Source organism: Hemibagrus wyckioides, linkage group LG21, assembly GCF_019097595.1.
Source record: "Hemibagrus wyckioides isolate EC202008001 linkage group LG21, SWU_Hwy_1.0, whole genome shotgun sequence".
In the NCBI taxonomy this organism is placed as follows: domain Eukaryota; kingdom Metazoa; phylum Chordata; class Actinopteri; order Siluriformes; family Bagridae; genus Hemibagrus; species Hemibagrus wyckioides.
Window position 1 is genome coordinate 15,373,252 of NC_080730.1, and position 14,377 is coordinate 15,387,628.

The following is a 14,377-nucleotide window of genomic DNA, read 5'->3' on the forward strand; positions in this document are numbered from 1 at the left end:
TGAAGGTGGTGGTGGACAGGATACAAAAGTCTTGGAGTTATTCAGAAAATCAGTGAGCCAACTTCAGAATAACAGTGGACTTGAATCACAAGTCCACAAGACATTTTAAAAGAAAAAAAAAAACATCTCAAACATCACAATATAATGTTTCAATATGCAAATGTAAAATATTTCAGTTTACTAGACTAGATTTGGGCAATAAAATTATACCACACTACTTGTCTGTTACAGCTTTAAGTTAATTTTTCAACCGTATAAGCTCAAGCTATAACATGAAATCATTGTAGTCTACAAAGACAATGAAGGTGTTATTATATGGGGATGAACAAAGGGTGAACATGATCACAGGGTTTGTGACCCATCATGACTCAGACAGGTTTTAGAAGCTACTCCTATGGCAAAACTGAAACTGATCAAAATAAATAAATAAAGCCAGCTGGGTGTGTCCGAGCTGACATTCATTGAGGTTGCCCAACCTAATCCAGTAAAAGTGCCAGCTACCAGTTTAGGAAAGAAAATTGTACTCATGGCGATGACGCACCATATTCAATTTCATACCTGAACACTCAAATGAGGGCAATATAGACTTGGCTGAGGGAAATGAAAAATGCACAGGAACAGGAAAAGTTCTGAAAGTATTCACATTAACAGCCCTCATCTTCACATTGTTTAGAATGACTAAGTTACATTCAGTGAGAAAAAGCCTTCCAATCACAGATTTGTATCCTGAGTAATGAGTAATGTTTAAAGCAATTAGAGGAGGGCCATCGCTCTTCAGAAAGCATACAAGGACTGCCAGTCAAGCCCAGAACAAGAAGTACAAGTTTATAAAGTGCACACATACAATTTATACTAATTACAAAATGAACTCTGCTGAAGCTTAATAGTAGAGGCCAGAATGAAAGCCTTGGAGCAGATTGCTGTAGACACACAAACCATTTAAAACATTTCTCTCTGAAAAGAATATGCTCCCCATAGTGCACAAATCTGGTCATGCCATATTAGACCAGTAAACAAGAAACTCAGAAGGAAGAGACAATAGGGTAAGAGAAAATACCTAGGCCAATGTCAGGGCATTATAGTGATGACTAACTAGCATAAAGTACAAGTGCAGCAATCACTCAATAGGAGTCACCAAAGTAACAGATTTACACTCATGACCACACTTGATTTTACTTTTTATTGTTTCATCACAACCATCATTTGAAAGCCACAGTCAAGTCATTTTCCTGCACTTGCTTTGACCTGTAGTGGAAAAAAATGGGCAGGATAGGACACAACATTGGATGGGTTAACCACTGATTGAAACTTAGGAAAGGCATTCACCCAGGACATCTGCTGTGTATCCCCACTGTTAGGGGCAGGCACTGAAATGTCAGCAGAAGCTGCAGGGACATAAGGATTAATCATTCCAGGTAACCAAGGATACAGTTGTGGTTGATCAGAATTGCTGGGAGCAACTGTAGCAGCCATGGATGGTCCTGTGACTGTTGTAGTTTGGGGTGTGGCTGGAGGGGTAACTGTGGGAGCTCCAGGAAGGCTGTAAGCCTTGGCATACCATGGCATACCATGATACTGTACAGGGAACCAATGATACAAGGCCTGTTGATTAGAACTGTCTGATGCAGCTGGGGTAGTTGTGGTAGTAGGAGCTTTGGTTGTGTAGGGAACTGGGGGAGCACCATGATGGTGATGGAAATGCCAAGGCTTAAAATAAGGATATTGCATTCCATATAACCAAGGATACCACTGTGGTTGATCAGCACTGGCAGATGTGGTTGTGGTAGTAGTAGCAGCTGGGGTAGTTGTGGTAGTAGGAGCTTTGGTTGTGTGGGGAACTGGGGGAGCGCCAGGATGGCCATGATAGAAATACCCAGGCTTAAAATAAGGATATTGCATTCTATTTAACCAAGGATACCACTGTGGTTGATCAGCACTAGCTTGTGCAACTGTGGTAGTGGTAGAAGTGGTAGTAGGAGCTTTGGTTGTTGGGGGAACTGGGGGAGCTCCAGGATGGCCATGATAGAAATACCCAGGCTTAAAATAAGGATATTGCATTCCATGTAACCAAGGATACCACTGTGGTTGATCAGCACTGGCTGGTGCAACTGTGGTAGTGGTAGGAGCTTTGGTTGTTGGGGGAACTGGGGGAGCTCCAGGATGGCCATGATAGAAATACCCAGGCTTAAAATAAGGATAGGGCATTCCATGTAACCAAGGATACCACTGTGGTTGATCAGCACTGGCTGGGGTAGTCATCGTAGTTGAGGTAGTTGTGGGAGTTCCTGGGTGCCTATAAAGGAAATACCATGTTTTACTATAACCATAAGGAAAAGGATAACCCATAACATGTGGAACTGGAGATAAACGTGGGTACCCTTCAGCAGGTAAAGTAGCAACAGCTGGGCAGGACAAGGTCAACTCCACACCCGAATATTTCACAGACAAAATCCTCTCAGCACGCTAACAAAGAAAGTTAAAGGATAAACAGTTAATGTATGACACCCATAGCATACAAGCCAATAAATGCAGAATTACCTCAAATTGCCAGCATCTGCTTGTATATGGTGCCGTAAGGGTCAGTCCACCTGCCACAGGTTTCAAGGTAAATCCACAGGTGGCCACTTGGTGCACAGGCTGCCACAAACCATTCACTAAAATGAAATTTTTCCTCCTTAGTGCCAGATCACCCTTTAATTTTCAATCCAAAATTTATTCAATGATAAAACCTTCCAGAAATTCTTACCCTTCACCCAGAGTCCCTCTAGAGATGGGCAAAGATTGACAACCATAGCTGAACGGCTACAAAAGACCGTAGAGAGAGGACGAGCCATAGGACAGACCACCTTCATTCCAACTCCCAAATAACGCAATGGCAAGATGTAGGCATCCCCCTGCAATTACAAATCAGTCTCAGCAAGAACACATTTGAGAAGAGACAAACCTAAAATGTTAATGGGAACATTCTATGAGGGTAAACAAATCATGCATAATACAGCCGGTTACCTGTTGCACAACATTGCAGCCATCATAGTTGGCCACGAGTGCAAGATCTCTGCGGGCCCGCTTCACAGAAAAGCCACAGTTGGAAGGCATTTGAAATAATGGCACTGGGCCCTCTTTACCTAAGGAGGGCAAAGTTTTGTTCATTCTAGTTCAAACCGAGGAGCGTTCAATCCCAAGTCAAAAGAAAGACTGATCAAGACCAGTTCTTTCTTCAAGCAAGTGGGCAATCTAGTCTCCTGAGGGGTGGTCAAGTAATTTAACACTTGCAAGATGGCAGTCACTGTCAGAGGTACAATATGTACAAATTTAAAAAAAAAAAAAAAAAAAAGTTACATCAATGCATGGAGCCAAACTAGTAGTCATAAAACACTAGAACAGCAACACTGTCACATCCAAAACACAGCAAAGCTTTGGAAAAACTACTTTATAAAAAGCACTGCTATCAACTATATTATAGTAGATTTAGTGTGGTCTTAATTTTTGATTAACCTTCCTATTAGCAAGATCACACTCACCTGTCTCAACCAAGAAGTTGGGTACTCGACTTCCTTGAATATGCAGAGACATTGAATTATTATCACACCGCACAGAGGGACTCAAACGCTGGAGTTTTAACATCGCCAGTTCAGACCCTTCTAACAAAACACAAGAAAACTATTACACTAATATCAGCCTGAGAACATGATACCTTGTACTCCATGAGGAATTATATTTATACCCATCAACGCTGGCTGATCAGATTGAAATCCATTACTGTCTCCAACATATTTATCATGCAACATCTTGAGATCATCCTTGTTTGGACTTGTAGTTCGGCTGGAACCAATGATAAGTCTACCAGACCGGATTGATTTACCATTGGGAAGTATCTCAAGACAACATATTGAAGAGGTCAGCATCAGGACTGCCAATATCATAAAACATTTTTCTGTTTTTTGCCACAACATTTGTATTTGTTTTAGCAAGTACCCTACACCACCACAAGCCAAAACATGAAGCATGACCCAGGCAGCCCTTGTGAGACAATATATGTATTATAACCCCTAAGTCTTAATTAGTTTCCCAGGGAAATCAGTGGCAGAGCAATCTAAATCACCTGTGACTAATTGGTGTCCTTTTTCCCACAATTCACTTACTTATACAGACCTTCATAAACACATTTGGGTGTGATAGCCCTACTGAAAAAAGAATATTAGGACTGACTAGGAGCCTAATCCACATGTTTCTATATCAGTGGGTCTATAATGGAAGAGTTAACTGTCCACCTGTGTGGCTCAAGTGTTTAAGGCACTGGATTGTTGACCAGAGGCTCAGGGGTTCAAACCCCAGCACCACTAAGCTCCATGTTGGGCAACTGAGCAAGGCCCTTAACCCTCTTTGCTCCAGGGGTGCTATATCATAGCTACCCCTGTGCTCTGACCCCAACTTACTCAGCTGGGGTTTGTGAAGAAAAAAATTCCACTGTAATGTATGTGTGGTGATGATAAAGCCTTCATACCCTCAGCTCTTATTTCCTCATAATTTTCCATAAATGTCTAAACCTTATTTGCGTCAACATTGATGGAGAAACATCTGCAGCTCTCTTTATCTGAAATATATGCATATTATATATCTTTATAGCTTTCTTCTCTTATAGTTTGCAGTCAGTGTGGTTACTCCTTATTGTAGTATTATTTTGTCTGTTACAATTGTTATTGTGTCTGAGATGTTTATGGACTACTTTGTGATAAGTTATGGAGTTCTTCAGAACAGTGCTATAACAAATATAGCAGCTTGCATATTTTGAGTTTTTACTTCCTTGATTCAACTAGCCTCTTGGTGGTCCAGCGGCAGGATCCCGCGCTTTCAGTGCCGCGGCCCAGGTTCGAGGGAGCTGACCCAGTCAACTGAAGAAGTGCCGGTCCCAAGCCCAGATAAAATGGGAGGGTTGCGTCAGGAAGGGCATCCGGTGTAAAACCTGTGCCAAATCTAAACATGAGGACCAAATGATCCGCTGTGGTGACCCCGAACAGAGAGCAGCTGAAAGAACAACTTCTTCCTTGATTCAACTCATCAACTAATTAATAATCCTGATATAGCTTAGTTAGAGGAACGGAAACACCAAAACATGCACAGACCAGCATTGAGAAACACTGGTTCTTGTCCATTTTTATATTAGGTTGGATCCTGCTTCAGTTGTCAGTTGCTATGTTTAAAATTAATATATGAATAAAATGGAAAAAAAGCAGAATTGTAAATATAAGGTTTATTGAAGTGGACCTGCAAAGGATACAGCTGTAGTGCCAAATAAATACGCTTGCGTTCCACAAGCACGGTATACAGTAATGTTGACACCATATGCACCTTAGGTGGTAAAAGATACGTACTACAATTACAAAAGGTGCAGTTTTAAGGGTACCAACCCAGCAACAAGGAATGGTCCAGTTTAGTACCCCTCATTCTCAGCATGTACGGTACAGAAATATAAAATATACCAGATAAAAAAATAGAGCTCAGATCTACATGAGATGAAGTATTCGAAAATTTGCTCCAGTTTCACCTGAAGTTATTGAACATATCTGTTTGGGGGTTTTTTTATAACTTTTTTATGCTGGTCAAGTGAAATTATTAAATGGTTAAAATATGTGTGAATGCCTTTTATGTGAGATGGTGTATAACTGTGGTTCCTGGTCAAGTTTTTAAAACTAACCATTCATAAAAAAAAAAAAAAAAAAAAATTCTGACGGGGGTCATAGTAGGGTTAAGGCACAAACCGTGGGAATTAACTCTTTCCTAGGCCGTGCATGTTAAGCAAGGTGCACTTGTATTGCGCATCTCTTTCGGTCCACCTTAAGAGCGCAGTTAGGCAGTGTTTTGCAGGGGGAGGCCCTCACAGACACATGCCTAGCACTTTAAGGCGGACTGGAACAAATAAAGCCGCGCTTAAAGGCATACGCACTCCTAAATTAGAAAACGGCGTTTATAATATTCACATGTTTAGTTGGAAACAGTAAGTTACATGTAACCGTGAAGAATAAAAAAAAAAAAAAAACTGTTGGAAGGCCATGCTGTGTACTGAGTAGTCTTATGATTTATATGCGATGGGGATTACCGGTATTAAAATGGTAAAAAGAATGCATTAAAATAATTATATTAACTATTAATAGCAATAATTGTTAATAATAACAATGCCCAGTGGGTATCTCGATTTGGGCTAATGCGCGCGAACCCCAGCAGAAATATGTTTTCATTTTTTCCTCGTGTCGTGAACGGCCACATGCTGCGCGCGTTCACGATGGCGTCTGACGCGCGTTCACGCAGTGGGAATGTGCGCGTGGGCCTGCAGAGGGAGCTGCACGCGCTCCACTGAAGCGGCGCTGTGTGGAACAGGACAGTCCGGGGTCTCGCGCTCTCGTACAAGGCCTACTTCCGTCAGCGCGCCGCTCTCGGAAATTTTCTTTCTACGCAAAATATTGTTCCTGTTTCCAGTCGAGCGAGCCGAGAAACCGCGTTCCTGCATTTCCTAACACGGTAGGCGCTTCATGCAGCTGATCGCACGACGCTTACGGGGTGTGATTAATCTCGAAATGCGCTCTGGAAATGCAATAAGCACACGTCACATCATTTATTGGTATTGTTTGCTGCACCTAAATGGAAGAAAAAAAAAAAAGTAGCCCTGGGTAGGATATAGCTACGGCACATGCACGGGATACGGCTACGGAATGAATTAACACGGGCTTTGGTGGCTTTTTATTTTTTGAACGGCGTGTTTTGGCGGAAATTGATTTTGCTTTTATTTAAGGTAGCATGGCAAGATACGCGGCCGAGCTAGTTAACGTTAGTTCGCTAGTAAGTCTGCAAGGCTAGGCTACCGTTTGCTGGGATACGTATTATTACCTTTTAGTTTAATTCTCGGACACAAGATCAAAATAATAATAAATACAGCATGTTATATTTCTCTAGCATGGTTGCGTCGGTGCGCTTCGCAGACGCTAATGAGGGTTTAATTGAACAAATTCCTAAGCTAGCTAGCCTGCGTGCTAATATTGTTTTGGTACCGTAATGTTAGCTAGCACCTAGCTAGCTCGTGCACATCTATCTGCCCCTGTTAACCTCATTAGGCGCCGTGTTGCCGGCTTCCTTTTTAGGTCAAATGTTTGGATTTCATTGGCAATTAAAAACCTTTAATTTCGCTAAAGAGTTAGTGTCACAGTATGACTTGAGGTTGAGTTTGGTTTCAGACAGAAATGGTCCAAAGTGCAGGACGGTACAAGACTGGCACCATCCCAAATGACTCCGTGTTCACTCTATAAGTGGACTACATGGATATATAATGGCTTCCGCGCACTATGTAGTGCACTGGGAAGTCCAATGAAGAGGCGTTTGTAACTCAGCCAGCTTCTGTCGTCTTTCATTTAAACAAAGCATTTAATCATTCCTTTTTCTGATGCACGAAATTAACCTGGACGTTTTGGTTTAGTTTTAGTTCAGTTACAGCTGTAGTATCTGTTTTTCCTTTGCTGTAATGTTATTCTCTGCACAATGACTGCTGAAATTCAGAATGAGCCAACAAATCAGATCTGGAAATAAGTGTCTCTGAAATTCATTCACCTTTAGACATAGAAGAAGTGTGGAAATAAACATGGAAATTCTTTGGTCAAAATATTACAGACTCGAGCGTTCCCACAAATGAATGAGGAACTGTCTTTAATATAACGTTGTAATTGTTTTGCCTTGTCAAGCCGAGGTGTGAATCGACCAGTGCTGATGCACAATTCGGGCAGAAAGAATATTTATTGTCATCATATCACAGCTGTAAGATGTGGCATTGTGTGCTGTGCTTGTGTGGACTATGTCAAGTCGTAATAGGCACATTAGCAGAAAACTGTCTGGAACATATTGTGCTTCCGTCATATCAGGGCTAATAAATCTTCCTCGCAAACTCTTCCACTCTCCTTGCAGGCTTCAGTCAGTTCAAGGTGGATTGACCTGTCATGAATGAGCCGATCGAAGGCGGCGCGATCTCGTTTGACGAGTATGTGCGCCAGAAGGCTCGCACCGTACCCCAGCACCGCATGAAGGAGTTCCTGGAGTCGCTGGCCACCAAAGGCCCTGAGATCCTCCAGGAGTTCAGCCAGCAGACCAGTGGCACCACTACTACCATGGTGTACCAACAGGGGGCTAATTGCATCTACACCGACAGCACAGAGGTGGCGGGGTCGCTGCTCGAGCTGGCATGCCCAGTAAGAAACAAACACTGCTTCAGATAACCTAATAGCTGCTGGTAGTGTGTGTACATGTGGTGTACATCAAAGCTATCTTAATTACTTGAAAGTAAAATAAATTGTGATTTTGCAGTATAAAAATCCTGGGCTTTCTCCAGTTGATGGTCTTCATTTTGCAGGTGCAGGTGACCTCTACACAGATCTCACCACAGCTGGCTGCAGCTGTACAGCAGGCATCTGAGCAGCAGATTCAGGTCCAGGTTAGACTCCTTTCCATTCTTTACTAAACAGACTGTGTAGCCAGCCGTTTTCTCCAAGCATGCAGATGTCATTATAGCAACTTAAGTGACATGGCTTGACAGAATTTGTTGGCTGAGACAGAAAGCTATCACTGACTATGTTTTCAGGTGCTGCGTGAATCTTTTGTGCTTATTTGGGCTTCTGTACATTGCTTAATTTTTATACTCTTTCTACCGCAGGTGCAGATCCAAGGGGAGCAGGGTCAGACAGTTGGTCAGGTGCTGCAGGTGGCTTCTCCTACCCATCAGCAGCTGTCCGGGGTCACTACAACACAACTGGTGCAGCAGGGTGAGCTAACTGAAGAACAGCAGCAACAGGTACGTTCACATAAGCACACAGACGCATAATAAACAGATTCAACACATGGGCAAGATCATAATCCTAAAGTACATTCTCACTGGAAAGCAAATAGGTTCTAGTTAAGGGCAGTTAATATTTTGTGGACATGAAGTGATGCAACCTTTGTCATCTGCAGCCACTTCTTTAATAATTTAAATGCTTCAGGGGTCATTAACTGGAGTTCTGCAGTTCAGATGCTGACCCATCACAGTATTTCAGCATCCAAAATACTACAGAAGAGACAATAAATACATGGAAACATTTGGCTTCTGATCCTCTATTATGACTTTTTTTTCCAATCACATTTAGTTGAACCTTTGACTAGCTCCAGAGTGAAAGATTATTTACATAAAATGCAGATACAGGTCAAGAGCTTCAGTTATTATTCCCACCAGTCATCAGAATGAGGGGAATATTCATGCACAGCAGACATGGAATGGTCTAAGGCTGGTTCATGCTGACAGGAAGGCTAGGCTAGTGCAAATAACCACTTGTTAGAGTTGTGGTGAGCGGAGAAGCATTTTAGAAAGTGCAACATGCTGAAACTGGAAAGATCCACTGTTTTAGCTCTTTTTATTCATTGCACTGCTGCCATGTGATAGGTTGATTAGAGAACAGCATGAATGAGCAGATTCCAAAGTGGTCAGTGAGTGTAAATGTCAGATTTTATCTTTCAAAGGGTGACATACAATATGTGAATGGCTATTATTGCTGCCTGTACCTGTAGTAATGAAGTGTGTGTGTGTGGGGATCCACAGATCCAGGCGCAGTTGGTAGCAGCCGTTGCTGGAGGTCAGCAAATCCAGATCCAGACAGTTGAGGCTCTGTCTCCAGCTCAGGCCCAGCAGCAGGGTTCGGAACGGGAGGCAGACCGTCGCATCGAAGTGTCAACAGGTGTCCTGCAGCCAGCTAAGAAGCGCAAGGTTGATGTGCCTGCCGTAGTGTCTTACCAGCTGGCACAGGGCCAGCAGTTAGCCACCGTACTGGCCATTCCCCAGGGCCAGCAGCAGGGCTACGTGTCACTGAGGCCAGAGCTCCTGACTGTAGACAGCGCGCACCTGTACAGCACCGCGACAGCCGGCACCATCACGGGTGCGTCAGGAGAGACCTGGACTATCCCGGTGTATCAGCAGCAACAGGGTGTAGCACACATCGCCATCCCACAGGAGGCCTATAGCACAGTGCAGGTGCAGGACAAAGATAAAGACAAGATGACGACGGCCCAGGTTGCAGGTGCGGTGGCGGTACCTGTGTCAGGGTCGCAGGAGGAGGTGGTGCACTCTCTCTTCCCAGCACAGTTCATGAATGGAAACATCCACATTCCAGTGGCGGTCCAGGCTGTCGGAGGAGGCTACGCAAGCACCACCCAAGCGCTGCACATCTGGGACCCGCAGCAACAACAACAACAGCATGTCCAGGAAGCTGAAGCTCAGGAGCAGCAGCTCCATCTGCAGGTTAGGAGTGGAGCATGGCATATATTATTTTTAATAGGCTTGTTTTATAGCTCTTGTAAGATTTTGACCATGCCACTTATTTCATGTAACTATGAGTCAGTGTGGTATGCTGAGCAGGAATTTTAATGCCAGAGAAGTCGTTGATTCTGTGTTCAGTGAAATCTATTTACCTCAGGCCTTTACTGCACAAGCCCAGACTCATTGCTGGCATAAGCAGAGAAATCGCACTGCATAAAAACAGGCTTTTATTCACTTCACCATCACCTCGTACTCCATTTTACAAGATTAAAAATGCTTGCCTTAATCCATAACCACCAGATCTGTCTCATATATGTTTACTACAGATAAATATTGTTTACAATGTGAAAACGGAAAACCTGCTTAGCTGTTAATTTATATCAATAAACAGTTTAAATTTGTGTCTGTATAACAAGTTGTGTTACAAATAACTTTCAGATATGACAGTTTTCTATTTAGATATTAGACGTTTATTGACTGCACTTGGATCTAATGGTGTGCGAGTTAATAGTACAAATACAGTGAATGACAGTTTATTCTCGAAAAGCTTATTTATTCGTTTTGAATGAAGTATCCTATACAGTATGTCAGAATATTTTATTTTAGCGTCCTAACCCGTTATTCTGTCTACCTTCTCAGGCGGAGGCTGAGCCACAAGCCGAAGCTCCTCCTGAGCTGCTTCTTCCTACGGTGCTGAAGCCAGAGGAAGGCCTGGAGACCTGGAGGCTTTGGGTGCAGCGCAAAAACGCAGAGCTCGATAAAAACGAACAGAACAAGCTGGCGCCGATTGGCCGTGAGTGAATATTCATCCTCTGCTTATGTGGCGCTAGTGTTAGTAGGCTTTCTGCCAGCTTCATATTCCTCTAGACAGTATGAAACATGTTCCTTATGCATGTTGGATTTTCATTTGTCTGGTCTCCCCTGCAGGCCGCCAGCCTCTGCGTTTCAGAGAGGATCTGGTCTCCAGTTCAGTGGGCGAGCTTAACGTGGCTCTGTCTCTCATGACCCAGGAGGCCCGTGGTTTAGAAGGGGAGACGTTTGAGCCAGACGCTCTATATTACATCTTCTTATGCATACAGAAAGTATGTTGTGCCTTATTTATTTATTTATTTTTCATATACATATTTATTCAATTGAATTTTTTCATGTCTTTGTTTTGGGTGTAGTACATGTTCGAGAACGGCAGGGTGGACGACATCTTTTCAGACCAATACTACTCCCGCTTCTCCCAGTGCCTACACAAAATCCTGGAGGAATGGAGGCCCAGTGTCCATCCTCTAGGTAAAAAAAAAAAAAACAACCCTACTTTTCTTCTTTCACATTCTAGCTGCAGTTAAACAAAGGTTTTGTGTTTTGATTGAAAGTTTGTCTCTGTGGTGGAAAAGCTTCCAAAAAAAAAAAAAAACACCCCCAGTAGCATTTGACTGCAATATGAGACATTTTACGCCTTTTTTACGGTATTTGTGTGTCACTCATGGTTGCTTCTTCTTTCAGGTTACATCCTCCCCAGTCATGTGACCGAGGAGATGTTGTGGGAGTGTAAACAGCTGGGAGCTCATTCTCCATCTACTTTACTCACTACACTAATGTACTTCAACACCAAGTGAGTCAAAGAAAGGATTTCTATTTTTATTAGCTTCTCTTCTTTCATCTACACCAGAGGTGACAATTATACAAAACTTTTACTGAATTGAAAAGTTTTAAAAAAAAGCTATTCTGTGTTATTACACTAGGGGGCGAAATAGAGCCACAAACGTGGCTACTGACAAACAGTGCAACAATACACGATATTTTATTATTATTATTATTATTATTATTATTATTATTATTATTATCTAAGCCTAGTAGGTCTTTTCAAAGGATCTAGTTTATGGGTTCCACAGCTTTCTTCTGTGCAGTGCTGTACATTATGTTTAGTCGTTTTGTGCAGTACGTTCCAAAAATAAGTGCAAAATGTATGTTCCTTTCTGATAAATGCAGACAATTAATATACTTAATAGCAGGAAGTGTGTTATACTAAACTGTTTTTTTTCTCCTTTTTTGGCTAAGTGTAATGTGGAACTGTACCTAACATGAGCCACCTAGTCTAGACATGCTAGAGGAAGTGTAACGTTAGGGTAAAATGCTCATTTCACAGGTATTTCCACCTGACCACCGTGGAGCAGCATATGAAAGTGGCCTTCTCTAAAGTGCTGCGGCACACCAAGAAGAACCCAACCAACCCAAAAGACAAGAGCACCAGCATCCGCTACCTAAAAGGAGTCGGCTCTCACCACGTCGGCCAGAAAGGTGTGTGTGTTTTTCGGGGGAGGAAACAGTTTACGTTGTGATTTATATTTGTATTAGAGAGTCCGACTTTATTTCACGCCTTCTCACCATCTTCCTCTTCCTTTGTTGCTTCCTGCTGTAGTGACCGACGATATGTACGCAGAGCAAGCCGAGGATCCAGAGAATCCACTTCGCTGCCCCATCAAGCTCTACGATTTTTACCTCTTCAAATGGTGAGCACCTATTAAATGAAGCTTTTACCTTTCCGTTAATCATGGACTGTTTCACCGGACTGATTTTGCATGCATGATTTCTTTAAATGAAACCAAATCAAAGATTCTTTCCTAATTAAATAACTCCTTTTAACACGCACTCATTTTTCCCCCTCAGCCCCCAGACTGCCAAAGGTCGGAATGACACATATTACCTGACCCCAGAGCCTGTCGTAGCCCCGAACAGCCCTATATGGTACTCAACCCAGCCAATCACGAGCGAGCAGCTGGAGCAGATGCTCACACGCATCATGGTGGTGCGGGAAATCCAAGAAATCATCTCCATCACACAGACCAACATTCAGTGAGGGACGATGAGGGAGAAGGAGAGAGAGAGAGATGAAAGAAAGGTTTCCACCTCCGAGCTCCTCCGTCTTCGCAGCCTCACGGCGACTCGGTCGCTCACAAACTCAAAAGGAGGGAATGTAGCCATCGCTGTGTCTCCTCGTGCTCCGTATTTACAACCTGAAGCACGCACCAGTGGTGGCACATGGGCAGAGGAGGCAACAATACCTACATTTACTTTGGATTTATAGAAAAATAAAGAATTTGAATAGGAATTAAAACTGTTACTGGCCAGGCAAGGGGAAATTGGACATTCTGGCATTGCCTGATCGCTAACCTAAAAAAATCAGTGTTTGTTTACTAATTAACAAAATGCAACAGATGTTCGGTTTGCATCTGTTGCTCTGAGCTGAAGAATTCAAAACATTAGCATGACCATTCTACTGTCATTCAATTGGATTTCTTTGGATGTTCTGTTCCTAAAACTGCACTACATTGCATCAGGGCCTTGATGCTTTCTGAATTTGCAGTGAGAATTCTCCACACTCATACATACTGTGTGTGTGTGTGTATGTGTGTATGTATATATATATATATACACACACAATATATTAGTTATTAACAAAATAAAATAAAAATCCACTATCTCGATGAACCAGGAATTTTTGGGAGGTGCCTCCTCTGACCAGCCGCCACTGGAGGACCGAACCGAACTTGCAAGCCTTTTTTTTTTTTTTTTTTTTTTTATTTTAATAAAGATATTACTTAATCTGTTCATGAGATGCCTGTTGGCGCTACACACCTTTTAACGTGCGGTTTCTCTTCGCTAGCTGTCGCTCTGTCATATATGTACCCCCTTTGTTTCACGCTCATCATCTAACGTCGTTTATTTTCACACCGCCCCCCCTTCCCTATTTCTCTCGTTCTTTTGCCACTGTAATTGGGAGAGACGAGGAGTGTGTGATTTAAACTGGAGTCACCTCTGCATGGGGTTAAAACACAGGTCCTTCCCGGGGAACCCCTTACACACCCTTGACTTGGCAGGAGCGCAGTCAAGACACTTTAAGGAGTGTATTCTACACAGAAAGACTTTTTGGTCTTCATTATTATTATTTTTTTTCTTTTCATGTTTTGTTTTTATTTCTTTTTTTTATATATATGCATCTATGGTAATCTGATATGTATTGATATTATAGTGGTGCTGGAGACTGAAGAATTGAAGCCTGTGTTT

General features: G+C 42.6%; 2 protein-coding genes across 2 annotated transcripts; one reads left to right on the top strand and one right to left on the bottom strand.

Moving 5' to 3' along the window:
• Positions 1-1,215: 1,215 nt before the first annotated feature.
• On the bottom strand, positions 1,216-3,998 carry LOC131342732 (mucin-5AC-like). Its single transcript, XM_058373906.1, has 7 exons — positions 3,725-3,998; positions 3,522-3,641; positions 3,007-3,125; positions 2,747-2,894; positions 2,539-2,654; positions 2,378-2,463; positions 1,216-2,293 (listed from the first exon to the last, which is right to left on the bottom strand). The coding sequence occupies exons 1-7, from the start codon at positions 3,951-3,953 to the stop codon at positions 1,222-1,224; spliced, it is 1,890 nt and encodes a 629-aa protein (XP_058229889.1). The 5' UTR covers positions 3,954-3,998; the 3' UTR covers positions 1,216-1,221.
• Positions 3,999-6,302: 2,304 nt separating this feature from the next.
• Positions 6,303-13,896, top strand: LOC131342622 (transcriptional regulator QRICH1-like). Its single transcript, XM_058373714.1, has 12 exons — positions 6,303-6,516; positions 7,948-8,228; positions 8,390-8,470; positions 8,690-8,827; positions 9,608-10,303; positions 10,961-11,114; positions 11,249-11,403; positions 11,488-11,602; positions 11,816-11,924; positions 12,459-12,610; positions 12,732-12,822; positions 12,980-13,896. The coding sequence occupies exons 2-12, from the start codon at positions 7,980-7,982 to the stop codon at positions 13,167-13,169; spliced, it is 2,130 nt and encodes a 709-aa protein (XP_058229697.1). The 5' UTR covers positions 6,303-6,516; positions 7,948-7,979; the 3' UTR covers positions 13,170-13,896.
• The last annotated feature ends 481 nt before the right edge of the window (positions 13,897-14,377 follow it).